The 22,648-nt window shown below is 40.5% G+C and overlaps 1 protein-coding gene across 1 annotated transcript; it reads left to right on the top strand.

The window, feature by feature from the left end:
• The first annotated feature begins 1,634 nt into the window (after positions 1-1,634).
• Positions 1,635-22,234, top strand: cnot6l (CCR4-NOT transcription complex, subunit 6-like). Its single transcript, XM_005451502.4, has 12 exons — positions 1,635-1,796; positions 5,402-5,523; positions 5,952-6,138; positions 6,574-6,659; positions 7,714-7,803; positions 7,972-8,040; positions 8,769-8,926; positions 10,312-10,466; positions 10,977-11,128; positions 13,009-13,236; positions 13,591-13,793; positions 18,548-22,234. Exons 2-12 carry the CDS (start codon positions 5,412-5,414, stop codon positions 18,767-18,769), a joined length of 1,662 nt encoding a protein of 553 aa, XP_005451559.1. The 5' UTR covers positions 1,635-1,796; positions 5,402-5,411; the 3' UTR covers positions 18,770-22,234.
• Positions 22,235-22,648: the final 414 nt, after the last annotated feature.

Here is a 22,648-nt window from a genome sequence, read left to right as displayed (position 1 = left end):
CGGATAACATTCCTCTCCCACAAGTTCAGCAATTCCCAAAAAGAACCGCTGTTAAAAGAAGAGGGAACGCAGTGGGAAACCTGGCCCAGCGTCATTGAGATGTGTCACTGCCATCAAATTACAAAAAAGCGGTAAAATATGACAACACGCATCCACTTTTCAGTGTAGGTTTCTACACAGTATAAAGTGTGTAACCATAGAGGAAATGTTCTTAGTTCTAGTACTTGCCCACTGACTTTCTGTTTTTTAAGTGATTTATTCCGGACTATGATGAAACTGTGGCAACACTCAGTGAATAATGTTTTTATTTTTCTTGAGTCAGTCCGTTGTACAATAATGCTCTCAGTCTACATCTGATATTCTTACCCTTCACAAGAATAGTTTCTGGTGTATTTATAGTGTGTCAGTTTTCATAAGAAACATATTTTTGACCCGTGCTGCCATCTAGTGTTCAAACACATGATTTTTCTGCCTGAGGATACAGTATCTTCACTGCCATAAAGTTTGATGATGCAGGCGGTCCATCATTTTCAGGGTTAAATCATTTTTTTCTATTGAAGGTTCATCTTATCCTGGTGCTAATGAGGAAAAACATCTCTCCTAAAGTTTACCTACATCTAGGGTTTAAGGCTTTACACAGGTGCATTTTAAACAACCCAGCAGCAGTGTTGCAGGTACAGTAACACTGCAGTTAATCAGACAGCAGACCAGACACTCTAACAGAGATTCAGCAGTCGCTATGCAGAATCAGTATGATGGGCTTATAGTTACCTTTTCATAGATATCAGCACATTATGGAGTAAAAGGAAATAAAAGGGCAAATGAACTAGTTCTTATGTGGTGCTTTTCTGCTCAAGCACTCACACACTTTATGCAACATGTTCCATTCACACATATTCATGCAAACACTTTCTTTTACATTTAGGTGCTTTTCTGTCTTACATTCACACACATTCACACTCCTGAATGCATCAGGAGCAACTCGGGGCTCCATATCTTGCCCAATGATACTTTGGCATGCAGACTAGAACAGCCAGGGATCGAACCTCCAACTTGCTCTACTTCCTGAGCCACAGCTACCCCAAAAATGTGGTTGCAAAGGAGGTATAATGAGGCAGCCAATGACGGAAAACTGGGAAAAGCAATGGAAGGGAGAAATGAGAGGATGATGGTTTTACAGGATTCAAAAGAAAACACAAGAAGGAACATGAGAGGAACACAGGAAGGACTGGGTTACATCACGACTTGAATTTAGACACAGTGGTTTAAACAATTAATCATTTATAGCCAGAAAACACCAAACAGGTAAATGCAATGGGACTATTGTTGAAATGATGAAACCAGAGAACATGTTATATGTCAGAAATATGAGGGTGAGAGAAGGTAGTCAGTGTAATCAAAGTTAAAACAGATCTTATCGATTTACTGCAATGGAAATTCAGAAATGAAAGTTATCAGGTCATATTTAGTTATAAAAATTGGATTGAAGTTATTTATTTATTTATTTATTTAGTTAGTTAGTTAGTTAGTTAGTTAGTTTTGTTTTTTGAGCGACATTGTGGCCTCCAGTCCATACCAGTTGGTGGCGCTAATGCACCAAAGTTAACAAGAAGAAGAAGAAGAAGAAGCCCTGGGCGGGTGCGTGGTCGGTGTGTGTGCGAGCACGAGCGGAAACGGCGTTTGTTGTTCTTCCCTCTGTTTCCGAGACGTTCAGGGTCTAAACGGGTTCAACAGCCGCGTCTGCATGTTGCTGCCAATTCCCGCAATAACCCGTCTTCTACCGCCCCCGAATGAAGGTAATGTCAGGTCTCACTTTGTTTCTGTGCTGCTGCCACCTTCTCCGTGCTCTCCCGGGTTCAATAGCACTTAAATCCGCTCGTATTCGTGCCAAGTCCTCTCCCCCGCAGTCCGCCTCGGTGGCTGCCCGGGCGGCTCGCGCCTCACAGCCGCTAGCCAAGCAAATCCAGCGGCGTGCTCGGAGAGCGCTGCAGGTTTAGCCGTGTTTGGGCTTCGTGTTGGAGCTGTTTGAGTATATGGAGCTGTGGAATATCTTGGCGTGTGCACATCCAGAGGGTGTGTTTACCTCGCTGTCAGGTGTGACAGCTGGAGGGCGGTGGGCCGAACTTCTCCTGAACGGGCCCGACCGTGTCACTTCTGACATTATGGCTATGTTTGGATACTCAGCTGTTGAAACAGTTGCCATCGCTATATTAAAAAAAAAATGAAATAAAATAAATAAGAACTCCTCAGTCCCTGAAAGGTGGTTTTTGTCAGACTATTTCGGTTGTGTGCGATAACATCTGGAGCCTAAACTATTGAAATCCCCTCCTGCTTGTGATAAAAGTCTCTGCTGGAGCTGCAGATTCGTGCCTGTCTCCATATGGTTGTGATATGAATCGATGCCAGCAAGCTATATATCTGTCACTGCTCACTTGTGACCTGGTAGTAGTGTGTAAACACGTTATGTAAGTCCTTCTCCAAACTTATTCCCCTCTGCCAACCCTCACGGCAGCTGCTGCATAATAGCCGTGCGCCTTCGTCTTTTCGGCTTTGCATACTTTTCATGTTGACATACACGCTGCTCAAAAGTTATGAAGTGTTGTGCATGCATGGCTTTGCTGACTGGAGCGGAGTTTAAATAACCTGCACGCTCCTGCTTCAAGCAGCGGTCAGCCAAGGTTATTAAAGCAAACTGAAACTAAACTAAGTGTGCAAAAACATTTTAGTTAACCGACATAAAAACAGAAACTGGATGAAAGTAGAATAAAACAGGGTTCATCTACACTTTTATTTTATTTAGGCAGGGTTTTGCATTGTAATGTGGTCATATAAAATCAGCCAAAGGTCCCATCTGACTCCCTCAGAATCAGCTGCTTTTAATTGCATACTATATTTAATGAAGCAATACAAAATGTTACCTTCACACTTTGAAAATCTTACCAAGTGACAGCCCCTGGAAGTTCAGGGAAATTTGGCTTTATTTATTCATCAGAACTTATTAAGTGCAGGAAATACCCCACAGTCAGATTAATTTTACATCTGTTCAGAGTGTCACAGTCTAAAGCCAAATTTTGTGTTATTACAACATATTTGCTTCTATAAATTTGAGCATCAGGTTATGTGTTATGTCATAGTTTAATTCGCATAACTGCATCAGTTTCATGTCAGTGACATAGAGGAACAGAGAAAAGGTACCCTGGATATTTGAACTTTGAAGTTTTCTGATAATTCATTGGAGAAAACCTAAAAAAAAGTGCATTTTGTTTCAATTCTGAAGGGTAATGCCACCATGTGGGACGGGAGGCTATACTGGAAGATTATTTTGGCACAGAAGTAACCACGGTTAGGGAAGCACCTGGTTAAAAAATGTAAAAAGGAGACCTTTCTTATGCTTTAACCAGCCACTTATGGTAATATTTGTTTTTCCTCGCGTGAACTAAAACTGACAGATTTTGTAGGAAAGGGAGTTTAGTGTTTGTGAGGAAAACAAGAGCACAGAAACCAGATAAAGAATTAAACTCTACAAGCAGTTTCTATAGTGTTTTTGTGTCTGAGAAGAAACTGCAGTAGTAGTTGTTTAATTCAGTGCGAGTATTTGTAACTGAACTTTGAGCCATTTTAATCAAACTTTGAGATGATTCCAAAACGGAAATCTCTGTGAATCAATTGTTTTTTAAAGCCAAGTGGTCCATGGATACATGTGATGACTTATATTAAAAACATGGATATTTCATAGCTTTGAAATAAAAAAACAAAACAAAACAAAAATCTGGCATGTAAGTAAAATCAGCCAGAAACATTTGTAGGCTTCAGCTTTTAAAATGCAATGCTTTTTCCTCACATGTATGATACTAAACTGTGGTTTGGACTGTTGGTCAAACTAAACAAGAGCCAAATGTAACATAATGGACATTTTTCTCTTTTTGTTTCTGAGATCAAGAGAAAATAAAAGGCAAAATTTCAGCCTGTATTTGTTGGAGACAGCAGGAGACCAGGGATTCAATAAATGCCTTTACAGACCTCCTTCTTTAAACTTGCCTTTCACAGAGGGCTTAAGTACAGTGTTGTGTTTTCTCTTGATTGGCACCTTGATTTGAGGCTGTAAGGTAAACCCCTGCTAGAATTAATGTCTGATTCTTGCTCTAAATAACTCACTACTGTCATCCTGTTTGGTCAAAAGGGTGGAAACCGCTTTCAGTCAGCTGCTCAAAGATCAGAAATTTGATGCTTTTATTACAAAAATGTCTCTAGCTGAGTTTTTTTTCTTTCTTTAAACCTACTGGGAGAGTTACGTCAGAGTATCGGCTCTTTGTGTCGCTGCCAGTTCTCCTCCAGGTGCTCCCTCTGTGGTTTTCTGGTTTGGCATCGTGTTGGTCCAGACATTGTGGTATGCTACGGGTGGGAAGTCATCTCTAGCAGCGACGTGCTGGTAAAAGCTTTCTGAGGCTGCTGATGGTAAATGGTTGACTGCTGCGGGTGGGGTGAATGAGAGGGAAAATATTTTGCAGAGTATTTAAAAAAAGTTTTTAATAAACGTATAAACTGGTGTATGTGAGAAGAAGTGTGGGTCTGTTTCTGTTATCAGAGAACTCGGTTACATTGCAAACAGGCTGTGTTTTCCTTTAAGAGTTTTTAATCATTTGTTTTTTTTTAAAATATATTATTTTATCTGTTAGTTTTTCTCTATATATGGATATATCTTAGAGTTTCTTTTATTAATGGTGCTTTGACCATAGTGGTGATGACAGCAGAGACTGGTACGAACATGTGTTTGTATCACAGTGGTGGTTTTTTTATTTATTATGGTGGTGTCATCGTCATATTTTTGCAAAAATGGCATTAATATAAGTTTACAGTGGTTCATTTTGTGAGGTGCAGATATCTAATATAAAATAACTTAAATCAAAATGTTAATTATTTTTATACATTTATTTATTATTATTTTTATCAGTTTACTTAAAAATACAGTTCTTTTAATTGCTAAATATTATATTCATAAGATTACTTTGCAATTGTATAGAAGTATCATTATTGTTAATTTTATCATAATTGTTTTCTTTATTTTAATTATTATCATTATCCATTTAAAACATTTTAATACTGTTAAATATATTTATTTATTAATGTAAATGCAGTTCTAATGTTTTGATTATAAATAATTTGAGTTTTTTATATCTTTTTTTTTTTAATGATCATTATTAGTAGTAATTTTATCATCATGTTATTGTAACTGGAGGTGGTTTTTCTTGACTCCTTTTTACTATTTATAAAATGATTTCTTTGAATTTGTTTTCTAAAATCAAATAATATTATTATTGTTATTAGTCGGTAGTGTTGTCCTGCTCTTTCTAATGCAGAAAGCTAAAGCACATCTCCGCCGTGTTCTTGCTGTGTTTTTCAGATTAACAGGTATGCCAAAGGAAAAATATGATCCTCCAGATCCCCGCAGATGTTACACCATCATGCCAGCCGACGAGGCGGCAAGTGGGAAGAAGTCTCACTGGTCCGAGCTCGAGATATCTGGTCAGTCTCACTCACTCCCTCTGGGCCCGCTTCCATTAAAAATAAAATCCCCGCTGAGGCCTTGAAGCTCAGATCTAAAACTATTCCTTAAGGAAGGAAGCATTGAAAATGTTGGAAACATTTTAAATCTCAGCTCATGTCAGAGTCAAACTACTGTGTTTTAATCCGTGAGAGTTAACTTTTCTCATCTTAATGAGAATGTTCTTGGAATTTATTAATTTTTTGGGGGGGGTGTTTTTGGGTGCATGCAAATCAAAGCTGAGCTGTATTTCCTGTCAGAACTATCCCAACATACATGCTGTGCGCCAACACTGTGAACTACTTCACCATGAGTAGTTCATGTCTTACGGACATCTAGTTAAGTCTTTAAAAGCCACATTATGCTTTTGTTCTCATGTTCGACTTGATGTCTGTCTGTTTGGATGCAGGGCGGGTGAGGAGCCTGAGCAGCTCATTGTGGACACTCACCCACCTCACAGCGCTGCACATCAATGACAATAACCTGACCCGCATCCCGCCAGACATCGCCAAGCTGCCCAACCTGGTCTACCTGAACCTGTCGTCCAATAAGCTCCGCAGTCTGCCCGCCGAACTGGGCAACATGGTCTCTCTCAGGTAGGCTGTCTGCTGGTAGAAATAATTTTTTAGTCCTTTTGGCGTTAACTAACCGAGCTTTACATTAGCATATTTCTGCTTGAAGTTGACCTGAAGGAAAATTCTAACTTCACTTAAGGAGACATGCGTATTTAGCCTTGAGAATGAATAATTCTTCGGAGTCACTGAAGGGATGGCACGCAGAACAATCTCAAAGCAATGAAGAGAAGTGATCATAATAAACACAATGTTTGAAAACACAGGGAACATTATGAAGAGAGGGGGTGATAAAAGCATCTCGCAAACAAAAACAAAGCTGTCAAGCAGAGACTGAAGATGTGACAACAAAAGAATGTGTGGTGGAAGATGGTTGGACGCCAGTAAAACCACATCAGTGATGAGGAATTACCAAACTGTTAGACAAAACACTGATGTCTTTTGTCTCGTTTCTTGCAGGGAATTGCTTTTAAACAATAATCTTTTACGAGTTCTGCCTTACGAACTTGGAAGGCTTTTCCAGTTACAAACCCTCGGGCTAAAAGGTCAGTTTTGTCTTTCATTATTACGATTTTGGAGCAACAAAAATGAATGTCTGAAGCCCTTTTTCCATTAGTCCCTACTCGGATCGGCTCGACACAGCTCTAGACGGTACCACTTAGCCTGTATTCGATTTCCATTCAATTCGAGTACCACCTAATTTTTGTGGGGTCATTATAGCAACGCAGCCAAACGTCCCGTGACATCATTTGTAATAATAATAATAATAATAATAATAATAATAATAATGGATTGGATTTATATAGCGCTTTTCAAGGCACCCAAAGCGCTTTACAATGCCATTATTCATTCATGCTCACATTCATACACTGGTGGAGGCAAGCTACGGTTGTAGCCACAGCTGCCCTGGGGCAGACTGACAGAGGCGAGGCTGCCACATCGCGCCATCGGCCTCTCTGGCCAACACCAGTAGGCGGTAGGGTAAAGTGTCTTGCCCAAGGACACAACGACCAGGACAGAAAGGCCGGGGATCGAACCGGCGACCTTCCGGTTACAGGTGCGCTTCCCAACTCCCTGAGCCACGGTCACCCCATTTGTATGCGACATGAGCGCTACAACAAAAGTGAGCGTCAAGACTCTGGGACTTCGCCATTGGGTTTCAGTAATGTGTGTTTTTATTTTCGCAAAGGAGACGCTCTCATGACCCGACCTGACCCGAGTAGGTACTAATGGAAACGCGATATAAGAGTACTGAATCACTGCTGTTTACCAAAAAAACTTGAGAATTTCTCCCGTAATGATAGCTGTTGAATAAATAAAATGATCTGTAATGAGTGCGCAGACAATTTTTTTTTCCTTCGTATAAATGTTTTTGGCTTCCCTCAAAGAGTTTCAATGAGAGCCAATAGTTTTGTTCATTTACTCAGGCACATTCAGTGGTCACAAATAGCCAGCAAAGGCATAGACTCCAATAAGCTGACACAGATTAATTGCTTTTACCGTGTGCTTATATATTTAGTCCCTCCCCCAAAGGCCAATTATAAGGTAGGAAGAAAGAACAAAAAAAATAAAAAAACGCCAATACTGATTCTTTTGCAGGAAATCCTTTGTCCCAAGACATCCTCAATTTGTACCAGGAGCCAGATGGAACCAGAAAGCTTTTGAACTACATGCTCGACAATCTAGCAGGTAAACAGCTCGTCAACGCATGACCTCACCCCTCATCTGTTTATCAAAACTCATGCATATTTTAGCAAACAGTTTTTTGTAGACCTCAGCGCTGCAGGTATATCATAGCAGGTAAACCATTGTGTCTGTCATGCACAAATGAGCACTAATCCTGGCCTGTTTTTCCAGTGCACCCAGAGCAGCTCCCCCAAAGACCTTGGATCACTCTGAAAGAGCGAGACCAAATGATCCCCACCGGTAAGTTTCCTTCATATAATAACCTGGCACTGGGAGAGAGTTGTTTATCAGCTGATAGCTTCTTATGCTCTTTAGGTTATCCGTAAAGCCCAGCATTACCCAGCATGCCGTGTTATAGTACAATTATATAAATGTACATCTGAAAATCTGGATAAGCCACTGTGGGTATTTTCTATAATCACCCGTATGGCTGCAGTAAAAATTGATATCATGCATAAAATAAAAACTGGCATACTGTCCAGCAGCATTTTTATAGCATTAAAAAGCACCTTTACAGCCTGGAATGAAAAACAGCTGTACCTGGAGAGATTTTTTTTTTTTTAAATAACTTCCCCATTTGGATTCTGGTAAGGCTTAAAGTTAGCTTTATGGCTGCGTTGATTGACAGGAACAGCTTCAACTGAAACTGGCTCATAAATTTGAAGCTGAGATAAACATTCAGATTTCTTAAAGTTAACATTAGCTAAGTCCATTGATGATCCTTTCTGAGCTATTTGTAAAGCTATTTCTTATATTTTGTAAACTTTGTAATATGTTGTGTAATTTAATTTAGTTCAGTCTGTTACTGTTATTGTCTTGGAGTAACTGTAACCACATGATTTCCTTAGGGATTAATAAAGTATTCTGACTCAGGCTGTTCGTGGTAAACTACATTCATAACTGTCAGATGTGTCGTGTGTCTTTTCTCGGATGACTCTGTAATTTAGCAAACTTTTGTCTCCCTGTAGCTGTGTTCACGGTTATGTGCTACAACGTGCTGTGCGACAAGTATGCCACGCGACAGCTGTATGGTTACTGTCCATCCTGGGCCTTAAACTGGGAGTACAGGAAGAAGGGAATCATGGAGGAAATCACCAGCTGTGACGCTGACATCATCAGCCTACAGGTAAAGCCAGCGCCGCCTTGTAAGATACTTTAAATCTTCCTCACTAACTGTTTTGTGGCATATTACTAGTGAGTATTTGTGGTGGAGCCATAGCGTACCTTAAACAAAGAGTATTCAGGTATTCAGCCTCATGCACTAGCGCAGGCTTCTTCTCCACCAGAGATGTGACACTACATTTTCGTAAAACCAGTCTTGTTATCCTGGGATCTGACTGCTGGCTGTGATTTTTCTAACATTTTTAATTGGTGCTATTGCTTTCTGTCGCCATCTGTCCATCCCCTGAGGTGATTCCCCCACAATCGTGTCAACAAAGGTTGTTATTATTCTTCGGACTATTCTCCGCTCTAATCATTAGACTGTGTGCAGAGCTGCTATAAACTGCTTGGATCAATCCAGAGTATCCAGCGTTCACCTGTCAGCACAACCAAGCCATTGTGTATTGAAGGAGATAAAGAGGTAGATGTTACTGATTAATCCTGCCCATACAAAGCTGGCTTTAGTTTCCACTGAGTGGAAACTTCCCTGAGAAGTGCTGTATATTACCTACTAGTCCACCTGTGTAACAGCTAACCTGCAGGACATGCAGAAGGTAAACAAAACACTATTTATCATCAGACCCTGACAAAGCTGCATATTAATAAAATGATACAGTGACTGCACCACATGCATACCATTAATTTCTGGTTTTTGGCAGCCGTTTCAATCTTGTATGGATCTGAGAGAAGTGAGGAACAGGATGGAGCTAAAAGTCATGCGCTGCACATATATCTCTGAGCCATCCACCTGCACCATTTACTCATTATGATACACTCCTCTCTCATTCATCAAACATGGCAAATTTTGCTTTCTCAAATTGTGTTTCTATGATTTAATTCGCCTTTCAAAGTTTTTTGCTCTAAAGGGAAACTCCGATAAAGCCACAGCAAAAATACCAGCGTTCATCTCTTTAGTAAATCATGACAGCTTTGACTGCTCATTTAGACTTCACTGGCTTTTTTTTTTTTTTGAATGAAGTACACTTACAGTCATGAGTGAATTTCAAGGAATCAGAATGTTCATCCTTTGTTTTTAACCCCACAACCGTGAAAAGTTGATGGGGTGTTTTCATCACCCGGGTGGGTTGTGTGGACACCCACAGTTGTGAATGTGATAACTCAGAGCTTGTAGTTTTATTTACTTAGATTTTAAAAGCACTGATGTGTATCTTTAAATAGTACAAGAACCCTGGTTATGATTTTGAGCCCTTCCTTATCCAGTTTACAAGGTTTCCCAGCAGAGACGATCAGCCGTGTTCACTTCACCTGTCAGTGTTTTAATGTTGTGTGCGTTCCCTGTATATCTAATCTGCTCCTTTACGTGACTTTTCTTACCTTGCGTGTTTGCAGGAGGTGGAGACAGAGCAGTACTACACGTTGTTTCTGGAAACACTAAAGGAGCGCGGCTACGACGGCTACTTCTGTCCAAAATCTCGTGCCAAACTGGTTTCAGAACAGGAGAGGAAACATGTGGACGGCTGTGCCGTGTTCTTCAAGACTGAGAAGTGGGTTTAAGAGCTTTATTTTATACACGTTACAAAACATGCCTTTATGTTGGTGGTGATGATTTGAAACTGGCTGAATACATCTGATGAAAAGTTTTTCTAGAGAAAAAAAATGTCCTCTTATTAAAATCTGAGTTCATGTTTGCAATTTCAACTATAACATTTATTACATTATTATAATTATATTATTACTATAAATATAATGTCAGCGTTTTTGTAATCTGTGCCATAGATGGAGCTCAGCTCGCTGTTTTTTTTCATGTAGGATTTTTCATGTAATCTATTTAGAAATGGTCACAAACAACAGGGAAATGCGTAAGACTGCATTGCAGACTCATCGCAGCCTGATTACATTTACTTTCCTTTGTACTCGCCCAGCCTGGCTCTCTCTGAGCCAGGAAAAATGAAGGATGAGGAGCAGATTTAAAGTAGGAAAAACTTTTCATATGAAACTAGTGCATTTTCAAAGCCCTCATGGACATTTCTGTTGCTTGTTTGATTCTCTCACAGGTTCACTTTGATCCAGAAACACACTGTGGAGTTCAATCAGGTAGCCATGGCTAACTCTGAGGGTTCAGAGGTCATGCTGAACAGAGTGATGACCAAAGACAACATTGGGGTGGCCGTGCTGCTCGAGGTCAATAAGGACATGTTCTCCGGGGGTAAGAAATGACTTTGATTTTGTAATTTAGCAGTTTAGGTCATTCCAAATTGTTTTCTCCTGACACAAAAATGGCTCCAGCTTTGTTATATTATCAAATTATCCATGACAACATAACCATGCATGTGAAACTGACTCGCCTGCCTCTGTAACTTGGAAATTTAGAAGGTTATAAAACCAGCATCATTACTTACATGTGATACATGCACACAGTTCAGTAGTTACAGAGCAAGATTTTTAAAAAATCTGATTGTTTTCAGCTTGAAAATGGTAAAACTGCAGTAATGTATTTTCCCACAAGGTGTCACAATTGGGTTTTAATCAGAGGCTTCAGGGTGCTTTACAAAGAGAGTTAAGAAGTTACAACAAAGGCTGGAAATGGAAAGAGAAAAAGAAAAGATGTAATGTTTAAAAGACAAAATAAATTGAACTGAATATACGCTGTTTAAAAAATAAATTGAGGTACACTCGATTATCACAGTATAACACAAAGCGAGTTAAACTTCAGGGATCCCAGTCGAGCTGCACAGGTCCTCATAAAGCACGTCGGGCCACCACGCCACTCTCATGGAGTCTGTTCCTGACAGTTTGGTCAGAAACCTGCCCGTGAGTAGCCCACCGGAGGTCACTGTGTAGGGCGCTGGCAGTGCTCCTCCTGTATCTACCTGCGCACAGATACAGGTCCTGCTGTTGGGTCCTACAGAAAATGTGTTTTAGTGAAGTTATGTCCATGCAGATTGTGTGTTTGAAGGTGTTTTGCCTCACTGTGGCTGATGATACATAATGTCATTGCTTTAAAGATAATATGTATTTAATTAGTTAGTTAACTTACTAAGGTGAGAGACATCTACAGGCCTTTTCCACTCCCAGTGAGCTACAGTGAAACTTCTGTTTGTGGTCATTTCCTGTCTCGTTCACTGATGCTCACTATATTGCACTCTTCCTTTTTAATTATTTTACTCTGTCAGCGCTTTTAAGTTTCTGAAGTTGCCTCATAGTTCTGTGGTTTACTGCATCTGAAATAAGACCACGATGAGGATTTGTTCAGGGGACTTTTACATCCTATTTATTTTATTTTTAGGACAAAAACAAGTTTAGTTTTTTTTTTCTTTCCCCATGTGTCAGTGAAAGTGATGCACTATTTTGCTTACATAGCGTCTGGTTTTTTTCCCCAGTATAATTTTGTGGAACTATAAATGTCTGTCCAGTAAAAGTGTGTAGAATTGTGTAATTCATATATTTTAAAGCCTTATTCTCAAAATAAGTGAAGAAAAAAACCACAACTCAGATTTAGAATCATTGTCAGTTAATTTCTTTCCTCGTGTACTTTTTATATGCATCTTTCACGGCCTTATTTATAGAACTTTTTGTTTGTAAAAGCATAAATAAAATTAATTGATCATATGTGAAAACTATATGTGGAAAGTAAAAGTTGTTTTTGTGTCAGGCTGTAAAATGTTGATTTATGCTTTTAAGTTTCTGTTAAGTTGCTGCTTAGTCAAGCTTCTCGGCTTGTCTGCCGTTTTTTCTGGAAGTTGCTGCTTTTGGAAAATATTTCCTTTCAGGGCTTTCTTCATGAAGACTTTTAGGATGTCACATGATCGAGTACAAACGGTGACAATTTTTTTTTTAAACTTTAAGGGAAACAAGTATTTTTCATGAAGTTTGTATTGGGCTTTAATTACATTTCAGTGAACTATAGTTTATATAAATGCATGTGAACATGTTGGGGAGTGAATTTGAACTTTTAATAGAAGGAAAAGGACGTGATTTTAAAAAAGAGCACGAGAGGATTGCTATAAAACAGAATGTGACACAATTTTTTTACATGTATCTTTTTTTTTTTTAATAATCTGTAAATCAAAATTTTGTTTTTTTTAGGCATGAAGCCGCCTCAGGAGAGGCAGCTCATCCTGGTGGCCAACGCCCACATGCACTGGGACCCCGAGTACTCGGACGTTAAGTTGATCCAAACCATGATGTTCCTGTCAGAGTTAAAGAGCATTGCTGAGAGGGCCTCGGGCTCTGTGGCAACGGGATCGCCGACCTCTGACCCGTCCTCAATCCCCATCGTCCTGTGCGCTGACCTCAACTCGCTGCCTGACTCCGGTAGGGCTCTGTCACTTATCAGGAACCAGGGTCATTCCATATAAGTCAACCAAACCTGATTGAAGTTCCCACCTGATAACTTGACACAGAAAAATAGATTTAGCTTGATTAAAATGATCCATATTCAAAAATGTGAACCTTCATTATTTTATTTTATTATCTCGTTTTTTTCTTTGTTTTTACCGACAATGGGAAAGTGTCTGTATATTCATTTGTTACCAGCATGGTTTCCATCATCAGTTTCCCTTTAAAGCCACGAATGATGTCATGAGTTTCTTTTCCTTAATTAAAGGAATTAATAATTAAATAAAGTTCTGATTAATATCTCGCTAATGTTCCTGCTCTTTGACGCAGGTGTGGTGGAGTATCTGAGCAACGGAGGAGTGGCCGAGAACCACAAGGACTTTAAGGAGCTACGCTACAGCGAATGTCTGACCAACTTCAACTGCAACGGCAAGAACGGAAACTCGGATGGAAGCATCACACACAGCTTCCAGCTTAAGAGCGCCTACGACAGCAATCTGATGCCTTACACCAACTACACATATGACTTCAAGGTAAAACAAAAACACAAATAAACTCGTTTCCATTTGAAGCCATAACAGTAATTTATGTAGCGCCCAAAATGTCAAACGTCAGGCTGACCGAGACCCCCAAACGTCCTCCGTGGAAGGAAAAAACCTTCAATGGGAAGAAACATCAAGAAGCAGACTCAGAGAGGGGCGTAGAGCAGGGTCGGGGTTGTTAGGGGAATTTATGGTCCCCCAAATGTGTCTGACTGAAAAGTTAGAGGGGGAGTTGTTTTCACCCACCTGAAACGTTCCCTGTTCCCTGCTCCATTCTCTGTTTGTGTGATAACTTGATCAAAGATTAGCGTGTGCAGCGAGTCACACTGACTCTAATCAGCTTCTGTGAGAGGACACAGATGTCCTGCTGCAGATGTTCTTTCCCCTTTTACTCCTGAGTGATCTGACAGCTCACCTTATCCTGGTTTGAGTAAAGCAACTGAACTTGACGGGTTCACTGTTGTAGGCCTGCGGAAGTTGGTTGGTGGGTCGTGCCCGATTTTTGTAAATCTGTAACTCTTTTAACATGAAGTGTGAGTCAGCTTATCTGTTTCTGTAAGTTAAGTGAGACAGGGTGCGCTCACTTAGAGCGAAGCTCTTAGGAAAAAAATGCTTACCAGTTACTTTCTTTTTAAATGTAAAGTTTTACGTTACTGGATCGTATTTATCATGAAATGTGAGTCACTCTGCCAGCTAGTCTTGTTTCTGCATGTTAAGCAAGCCAGGGTTAGGTAATAATTGTGTCTTTATTCTTGAGAAATTATTCATGGTGGGGATCTCACACATGTGAACCAGAGAGACCCCATCGGAGAGGAAGCTGCTACCAAGAAATAGTGGTCATTCCATCAGTTTTTCATTAATCCACATGAGCTTGATTGTCACGCATGATTTCCGGTTAACAGTACAAACTTTAGATGGAAGAAGCAGGAAGAAGAATGAGTGTATCAGTGAGTGTGTGAATGGCAGCTTGTGATTATACTGTACAAATAGCTAGCATACTGTTTTTAGAGCTGCCGTGTACAGATATCAGTTTTTGTCCTGACTTTATCATCTTGCTCTAGTAATAATAATGCTCATATTTTCACTAACATCCACTATTTTCCTCCTCGCTACACAAAAACTGATGTGTGCAGGAATTAAAAGGCACAAATTAGGTTTTTTTGTTTTTTGTTGTTGTTTTTTTATCTGCCTGTGCGTCTCACAGATAATTGAAGAATTTGTCTAACATCTGTAACAACAAATTTCCCGCGTGTGGGACTAATAAAGGTTATCTTATCTTATCTTATCTTATCTTATCTTATCTTATCTTATCTTTGGGACATGTTATAACAGGTGCTGGTGTGGAGTAATATCACGATACAAAATGCAGCATAGCCTTCACATCCTGTTGTCACCATCTTAATTTGTATCTGTTTCTAACTTTCACTGTGCTGTAAGCGTCTTTATCATGTAAAACATGTCGATGGTCTGTGGTTTTGAGGAGACCCTCGCTGCATACAGATGCTGAAAGTTTTTTATGCGTGTCACCTTGCAGCGCGGACTTTCCAAAGGAAGAAATAAAGTAAGAGAGAGGAATAAAATTAGTCTCCATGTACACTGGGACGGATGCTGATGCGCAAAGCTCGTTTTCATCCTTGAGGCGTCACTTGATAGCATTTTATCAAAAACCACCGCCATGGCTCATTTTGGTGCTTTGTGACCTTTGCGGTTTCAGGCATTATTAAGCTGTCACACTAATACCATAACCCTGTGAGTCAGGGAACAGATGGCAAGGTTTCCCTAAACCTAAACAAGAAATGTTTAGTCCCTAAACTTAACCGAGTGGTTTTTCCCAGCTAATAAACTGGCAAATCATGCCTCCGCTTCTCCTCCAGCTTCCTAATGAGTACTTTGCATGTTTCCAAAGATGGACCGTTACCCTTCATTGGTCGAGCGCTGTAGCCGTCGCATCGACAGGGTGTCGTCAAGACAAAAGGGCTGCATGTGACATGCTGGGCTGAAAACGTGATATTACTGGTCGTCTCTGCCACGTTAAAATACAGAAAATCACTACCTGTTATATTTATTGTGGATAATGTCGCTGTTTCAGGTGCAGGTTCAGTCGTGTAGATAAACGTGTTACAGCGACAAATTTAACGTCAACGATGAATTCTGTCAAATTGGTTTTTTTGTACTGAGGCTAATTTGTTACTGCCACCGTTAAATTTGGTGCTGGGAACTCTGAGTGAATTACACAGACTTATAGGTGGGCATTAAGTTCAGTCGAGAAAAAAAAAATACTGTGTTACTTTGTGTTTCACTTTTGTATATCTGAGTTTTGCAGTGGGAGCTGTCAGCGGGAACGGAAAACTTTGAACATCGCGGCCTCTGAGCCGTGATTTTTACCCTTCAGCGTGCTCCACAGCAAAAACTCGTCTTCGCTTTATTTCGTGTGAAGCTGCCTTGTGGTTTTGATTTGTCACATCATTTCAGCTTCGGTTTCAAATGAGTCATCGAGCCAGACAGTTCATGCTCAAATTCTTTTTTTTCTTCTTTTTTTTTTCTGCTCCTACTTTTAAGATCAGTGACAATAAATTTCCCCAGTTGTCTTACAAATGGTTAATTTAGTCAGTATTGGGGCGTCAGTTATTTAACACAGTTATTTATTACCTTATTTTTTTAATATATGTATATATATGTATGCATGCATGCATGCACAGACTTTCCAGTGGGTTCTCTGGTGGGGAATTTAAGCCCAGATTGGTGGGTGTTTTTGACTGTAATCTTCACATGAGCAATGTTTAGTCCCTCCGGCCTCCACACGGGGATCTCTGTGGGTACAAGTGGGGGCGAGACCTAGGCAGCCAGCGACGGGGAGATCCACAGGGAGCTAAAGCTCACAGTGATACCCTCAGAGACGAGGCATCTACCATTAATGACAAAGCCATTAATAAACCTTCCATATACTCAACTTTTTCTGACTTAACTCTTCCGACAGTCCAGTCTAGCCATTCTCACTAGCCCTGCGTCTGTAAGGCTCATCTACTTGTTTACAATTTTAGTCTCTGCCCACTGGCGATATCACTGGCTGAATCCCACGGAGTCACTGGCAACACTTTCGGTGATTAATGTTTGTACTAATAACGAGCTTGACTCATTGCTGCTTCTCTTAGCGTTGATTACTCATTTGAGGAGCTAATGTGTTCACGCGAAAAATAGATTCATTAGAAACTAAATTAGAAACTGGAGCTCTACATCAAACAGGGATTTTCTATAAACACTCATAAAAGAAGCAAAAAACAAAACCAGCTCCTTCTCATTATGAAATAAAATGACACAAAAATGTAATAAACAGATTAAAAACAACACAATATCAATTAACACTTAAGTTTGGACATCTCCTCAGCACAGCATCAACAAGAACATTACTAGTCACGACACTCGCACTCGTCCACTCGTGGAAGTTTGAGCAACATCCTGAATTAGTTATTTTATGCCACCTGTTAAGAGGCTCAGAGGTAAAGATTTGTATCATCGAGGGGATCCTGCCACGTTGGACTCCAGTGCTAAATGATGTTTACTCTGGAAAGCAAAGAAAAACTAGATCGTGGCTCAAGAGTTGGGAGTTTGTCTTGTAATCGGAAGGTTGCCGGTTCGAGCCCCGGCTTGGACAGTCTCGGTCGTTGTGTCCTTGGGCAAGACACTTCACCCGTTGCCTACTGGTGGTGGTCAGAGGGCCCGGTGGCGCCAGTGTCCGGCAGCCTCGCCTCTGTCAGTGCGCCCCAGGGTGGCTGTGACTACAATGTAGCTTGCCATCACCAGTGTGTGAATGTGTGTGTGAATGGGTGAATGGCTGGATGTGTAAAGCGCTTTGGGGTCCTTAGGGACTAGTAAAGCGCTATATAAATACAGGCTATAAGATTAATAAGATCAAGTATCAAAAACTCACCCAAGCTGCTTCTCTGTGATTCGGTGAAAAGGGTGGTGTCCTTAAAGAAGGAACACAAGAGCCAATCAGTGATGAGGAAAAGAGGACAGGAAGTGATGTGTGGAAAAGTGAGGAAAAGGGTAAATAAAATAGACCAGCTGGACCTTTTTAAACTTTTTCCGCAGTTACTAGAAAGAGCTCAGGCTTTCTGTACGAGTCTTGGCAGATTGAAATGTTTTACGGTCGAATGACAAACGGCAGACTTTGTGCTTCCTTGTCTCCTCCATCCTGTTGAAAGAAGCTGCATGAGGACCTGTAACGTAATATGTTTATATCACAGAAAACAAACTTGAATATTAAAAAGCATGTTGATGGTAAGGCTCTTGAAATACGTCTTAAACGTGTTGTTTCGGTTATTTTAAGGGTGTACTCTGAAAAGCAGTGAAAGCAGGAGGTTTGATTGTGTTAGTCCTCCTCACCATGGTTCGTCTCTTCCAGCTGTGGCCACATCTCTTTTATATACTGATGGTAAAAATCTCCCTGTGCATTCTCACTGATATTTCCTCCTGCATCCTCCTCTCTCCTCTCCCTTCCTGCTGCATTATGCAAGGTGTGCTGAGGTCACAGAGAGATGGATGGCACACATTAGAGAAACGAGAAAAGCTTTCTTCCTCGCATCCTCTGCTCGTATCTTTGGTGCGAGAGACCAAAACACGAGAAGAGGAATTGAGGATGTGCTGCCATGGAAATGGGGAAGCAGTGGATCATTAAATTGTTGGTGTTGTTTTAAGTGACTCCCACACAGAGTTAACATCAGGTGGCGTTTGTGTGTCTGCAGGGTGTGATCGACTACATCTTCTTCTCCAAGACCCACATGAGCGTCCTGGGCATGCTCGGACCGCTCGACAGCCAGTGGCTCATAGACAACAACATCACGGGCTGCCCCCACCCGCACATCCCCTCGGACCACTTCTCCCTGCTGGCCCAGCTGGAGCTGCACCCTCCCCTGCCCCACCCGCTCAACCCCCTCAACGGGCTGCACCTGCCGGTCCACAGGTAGTGCAGCCTGAGAATGAGAGAGAGCGCCCCGCCTACCCCTTTTTACCCCACCTTTTAAACACTGTCCCACCCTCCTCCTCCCTCCAGCTTTATACAGGACTCTGTACAGTTTACCGATCACGTTAAACTCGGACACCATCTGACCGCCTCTAACCCCAAAAGGAGTGAAGTATTTGCCCCGGGTGTTGCTCCTTTTTATGTTTTTGCACACTGTATATTTTTATTTTTTTCCTTTCTCCCTTTGAAAAGGCTTGATACCAAATGTTGGGCTTGGGATGAAGCATTTCCCAACGTCTGTTTTGTTTTTTTGTTTTTGGCTTAGTTGTAATCATGGCCGCTTAAAGATTCCACAACAACAAACTAATACTAACAACTGTTTAAGGTAAATCTACTACACAAATGTAAGCGTCATTTCACACAGCTGTGAAATTTTTAGAGTACAGACACGTGATCGTATTAATGCTGCACAGTTTATAGAGCTGAAACCTGCTTTCACTCACAGATTAACTGACAGGTATTTAATTGAACGGGGGTTCAACACTACAAAAACAAAACCCTCAAACTTTTGGATGTTATAGGAGAATGTAGAAGGATTGTTTCTGTTGGTAATTTTTTGGCAAAAAGGTCCTTATTTGAGATTCAAAAAACTAATTTGATAATAAGTAGGGAAATGGGTGCAAATTTTTAAGGATAAAATGTGCAAACTGGGTGTTTTTTAAAAAAAATAATGCTATTTAGCATTGAGGTATGCGTCATCCTGGATCCATGTTTAGAATTAGGCCGATGTCACTCAGCATTCTATGAATTTCTTTCACTTTACCTCGGTGCGGTACATGTCTTTTATAAAAGGTTTTTTTCTTTTTGCAAAGGCTTTTGTTCTCTGCAGCTCTGAAGTAATAAAACAATCAGTTGTTCGAATATTTTTCTAAGCATTGCAGGCAGATTTGCTCAGACACTGCCTTTTTCCTGACATCCACAAACAGTCTGCTTCACAGTTTTAGCTTTTCATGCTGTGGTTTTTAAACCCCTGATCTGCCTGGCCAAAGAATCCCCCACAGCACGTGACATGTCCTCCGTCAGTAATAAGACCTTTATTTATCGGTGCCAGAGAGAAAACGTATATCGTTTAATGTTTTAGTCGATGTTTCCTGACCAAGAGGCTGAATGTATTTACTAAAAAGGCTCGCTATGAATTTGGTTCTCTGAGCCGATTAATGCCAGATCCCTGTGGACTCTAAACTTTGTGTATTTGTGTCAGATGATTAGAAGGAATAGCTCTTTATTCTGTAAGTCGTAACTCAGGGCTATGCTATGCATCCAGCAGCACCTTTCACACTAAAGACTCTCAGAGTCACGTCGTACGAGCAAAACCAAACAGGAAGCTACTGTTCTGAAAAAGCACAGGTAATGTATGTGTTTGCATACAGATATGCTGTTGTTCATCTTGTCGTTATAGAAGTCCCAGGACTTTGTGCATTTTTGATAAAATACTGATGCACTTTTACTCCTAACCTGGGAAAATCAAATTTGTCCTAATTTTAGAAGGTACAAATAAAGCATATTTGATCAGTTTTAATTGAATAAGACTTTAGTTTGCTTTAAGGCCTTTAGAGAGGCTGACACGATGAATGAAAGGGATCGGACTGGGTGTCAGTACTACATGTTTTCAGTGCCAGTACAAAGAAAATGAGAAATTATTTTTTAAGATGGAGAGGGAGGAACATAAATGTTTTGGGGGTTTTTCTCAAAAAAATCTTCTCAAATGTTTAAACCAGCATCCAAATCCACACACTAAAATCTGTATCCTGTTTATTTTGGGAACTTTGCTCTAGTCTCTGCCCTTTTTAACCCGTTGTGTGGTTTCTGTCAGCTGTTAAATTCTTAAAACAGAATATCACTCTTTCAATACACTGGTCACAATTCAGCTATGCAAACTGAGACAACTGGACATGGCTTGTATTAAAGTGGATGTTATGTATTTCCAGCTCAATCTACCAGAGTAGCTTTGTATGAATACTGTTCAGAATAATCCTTATTTATCTTACACTGGGCCTTACTGCAGCCGCTTAGTTCCTCCTCTGTTTGAAACGACTAGTTTTAGCTCCTCTCTCATTGAGTTCAAGTACGGCATGTGGACCAGTGGCGGCTCGTAGTAACAAGGAAAGTTGAAGTACATGTAAAGTGTTCATAAAGCAGCACAGAGGAGACCAAAAGAGCTTTCCTCTTGAGTTTTAACCCTTCTGTTGTATCTGTCATAACAGACACTGTTGGTGCCAAGAAATATCACCTCATTAAATACCATTAAATTTAAAAACCAGGACAAAAATAATGAACCTGACTATCTAAATGTGTCTGTGCAGCCCTCAATCATACTCTTCCTGCTTTATGACCACCCTCTCTTTAAGTCAGCTTTCTTCTGATTGGCTGCCCCTCTTAAATTGCAGCTAGGTGGGGCTTCTGTGTCTGAGATGACCAAATCAAGGATATCCATCTTTTGGCCTCATACAGACCTAAGAGTAGGAAAAAAAAAGAAAAAGAAAAGCTAAGCTTAATGCCACCACTCAGCTGTTTAGCTCCCTTTCCCCTTCTCTTCAAGTCAAATTTCTTCTGATTGGTTGCCCCTCAAAAACAGCCGGTGGGTGGCGCTTCTGTGCCAGCATGACCTTATTTGGCAAGTCTTCTCCATTTGGCCTCATAAAGAAACGAGGGTTAAAAAAACTGTCTGAAGCAGTCTGAAGCACGGGATTTAAGCTCACAGGCGTTACTTGTACATATGTTGACTTCAATATTTGAAACCTTGGACATATTTACTATGAACATTGTGTCCTATTATTTTCTTTTTACCCCTCATTTCTACACTGGAAGAGGAAAAGTTGAAAAGACTGGGAACCACTGGTCTGAACACAGAAAAGTTGAGCTTATTTAAATCAGGAACCATCTGATTTCAAAGAATGAATTCAAAACATCTGATATTAAACACCAGCTTTTTCTACACATTTTAACTGGTACAGCATGATGGTTGACACCCAGTCCTGTCTGTGCAGGCAGATGTGCCTCTCAGTGATAAACATATCTGGCATATTTCATACTGCAGTGTCTAGTAAACCCGGATTAGTTAAACCAGTCTAAGCTTTTCCTGTGTTTGAAAGCCATAATTCTGGGATACGTGGTGTCAGCACAGCGCGGCGTGTAACCATGTAGCTGCAGCTTTAAATCGCAGGTTCTTCACTTTAACTGGCCTTCTGTTGCACATGATTTAACGCTAATGAGTTCACCTCTGGGTTCGGTGGATTCGATCCTGGTGAGCATTTAGAGGCCTATACTTCACTCCTGAACTAACCTCACAGGGTTTTTATTTCCTGGTTTTTGTACCACAGCTGTACATAAATGAATCTGTCTTTGATGACGGCGTGTCTTTCACATCTGTGAGGGGAATGTACCATTCTCCTGATAAAGGGGCGTAAAATTTTCTCACAATTCAAACGTGTACTTGGTGTTGTAATTTTCTTCTAAAGATCTCGTGTGTGAATACCACCTCCACATTTGTCTCTGATGCTCTTGTAGAGACCGGACGTGTCTGTTTCCAGCTCTTGTTTTTGAACTACGGGCATTTTCTGTCTCCGACAAGCAGTCTTTCAATTAGTACTTTGTACTACTCAGTATTACCAATATTTTGGGGGGAGAAAAAACATAAATGTTCTAGGTCTAAAAGCAGCTCGTCTATATGGGTTTCATTTCTCCAGTGTCATCTCAAAGCCTCCCTTGCTCTAAGTTTAAAATTCTTTTGTTTTCCTGTCATTTCTGCTTTCACACACATTAAACACCAGTTATGTTCCCAGTTATTCCACAACAATACCAAACTGTCGTCACCTGAAAGCAG

The sequence above is a fragment of the Oreochromis niloticus genome, linkage group LG12 (assembly GCF_001858045.2).
Source record: "Oreochromis niloticus isolate F11D_XX linkage group LG12, O_niloticus_UMD_NMBU, whole genome shotgun sequence".
NCBI classification, from domain to species: Eukaryota; Metazoa; Chordata; class Actinopteri; order Cichliformes; family Cichlidae; genus Oreochromis; species Oreochromis niloticus.
Note: the sequence above shows the minus strand (reverse complement) of the source record. Positions and strands in the feature narration are given on the sequence as shown.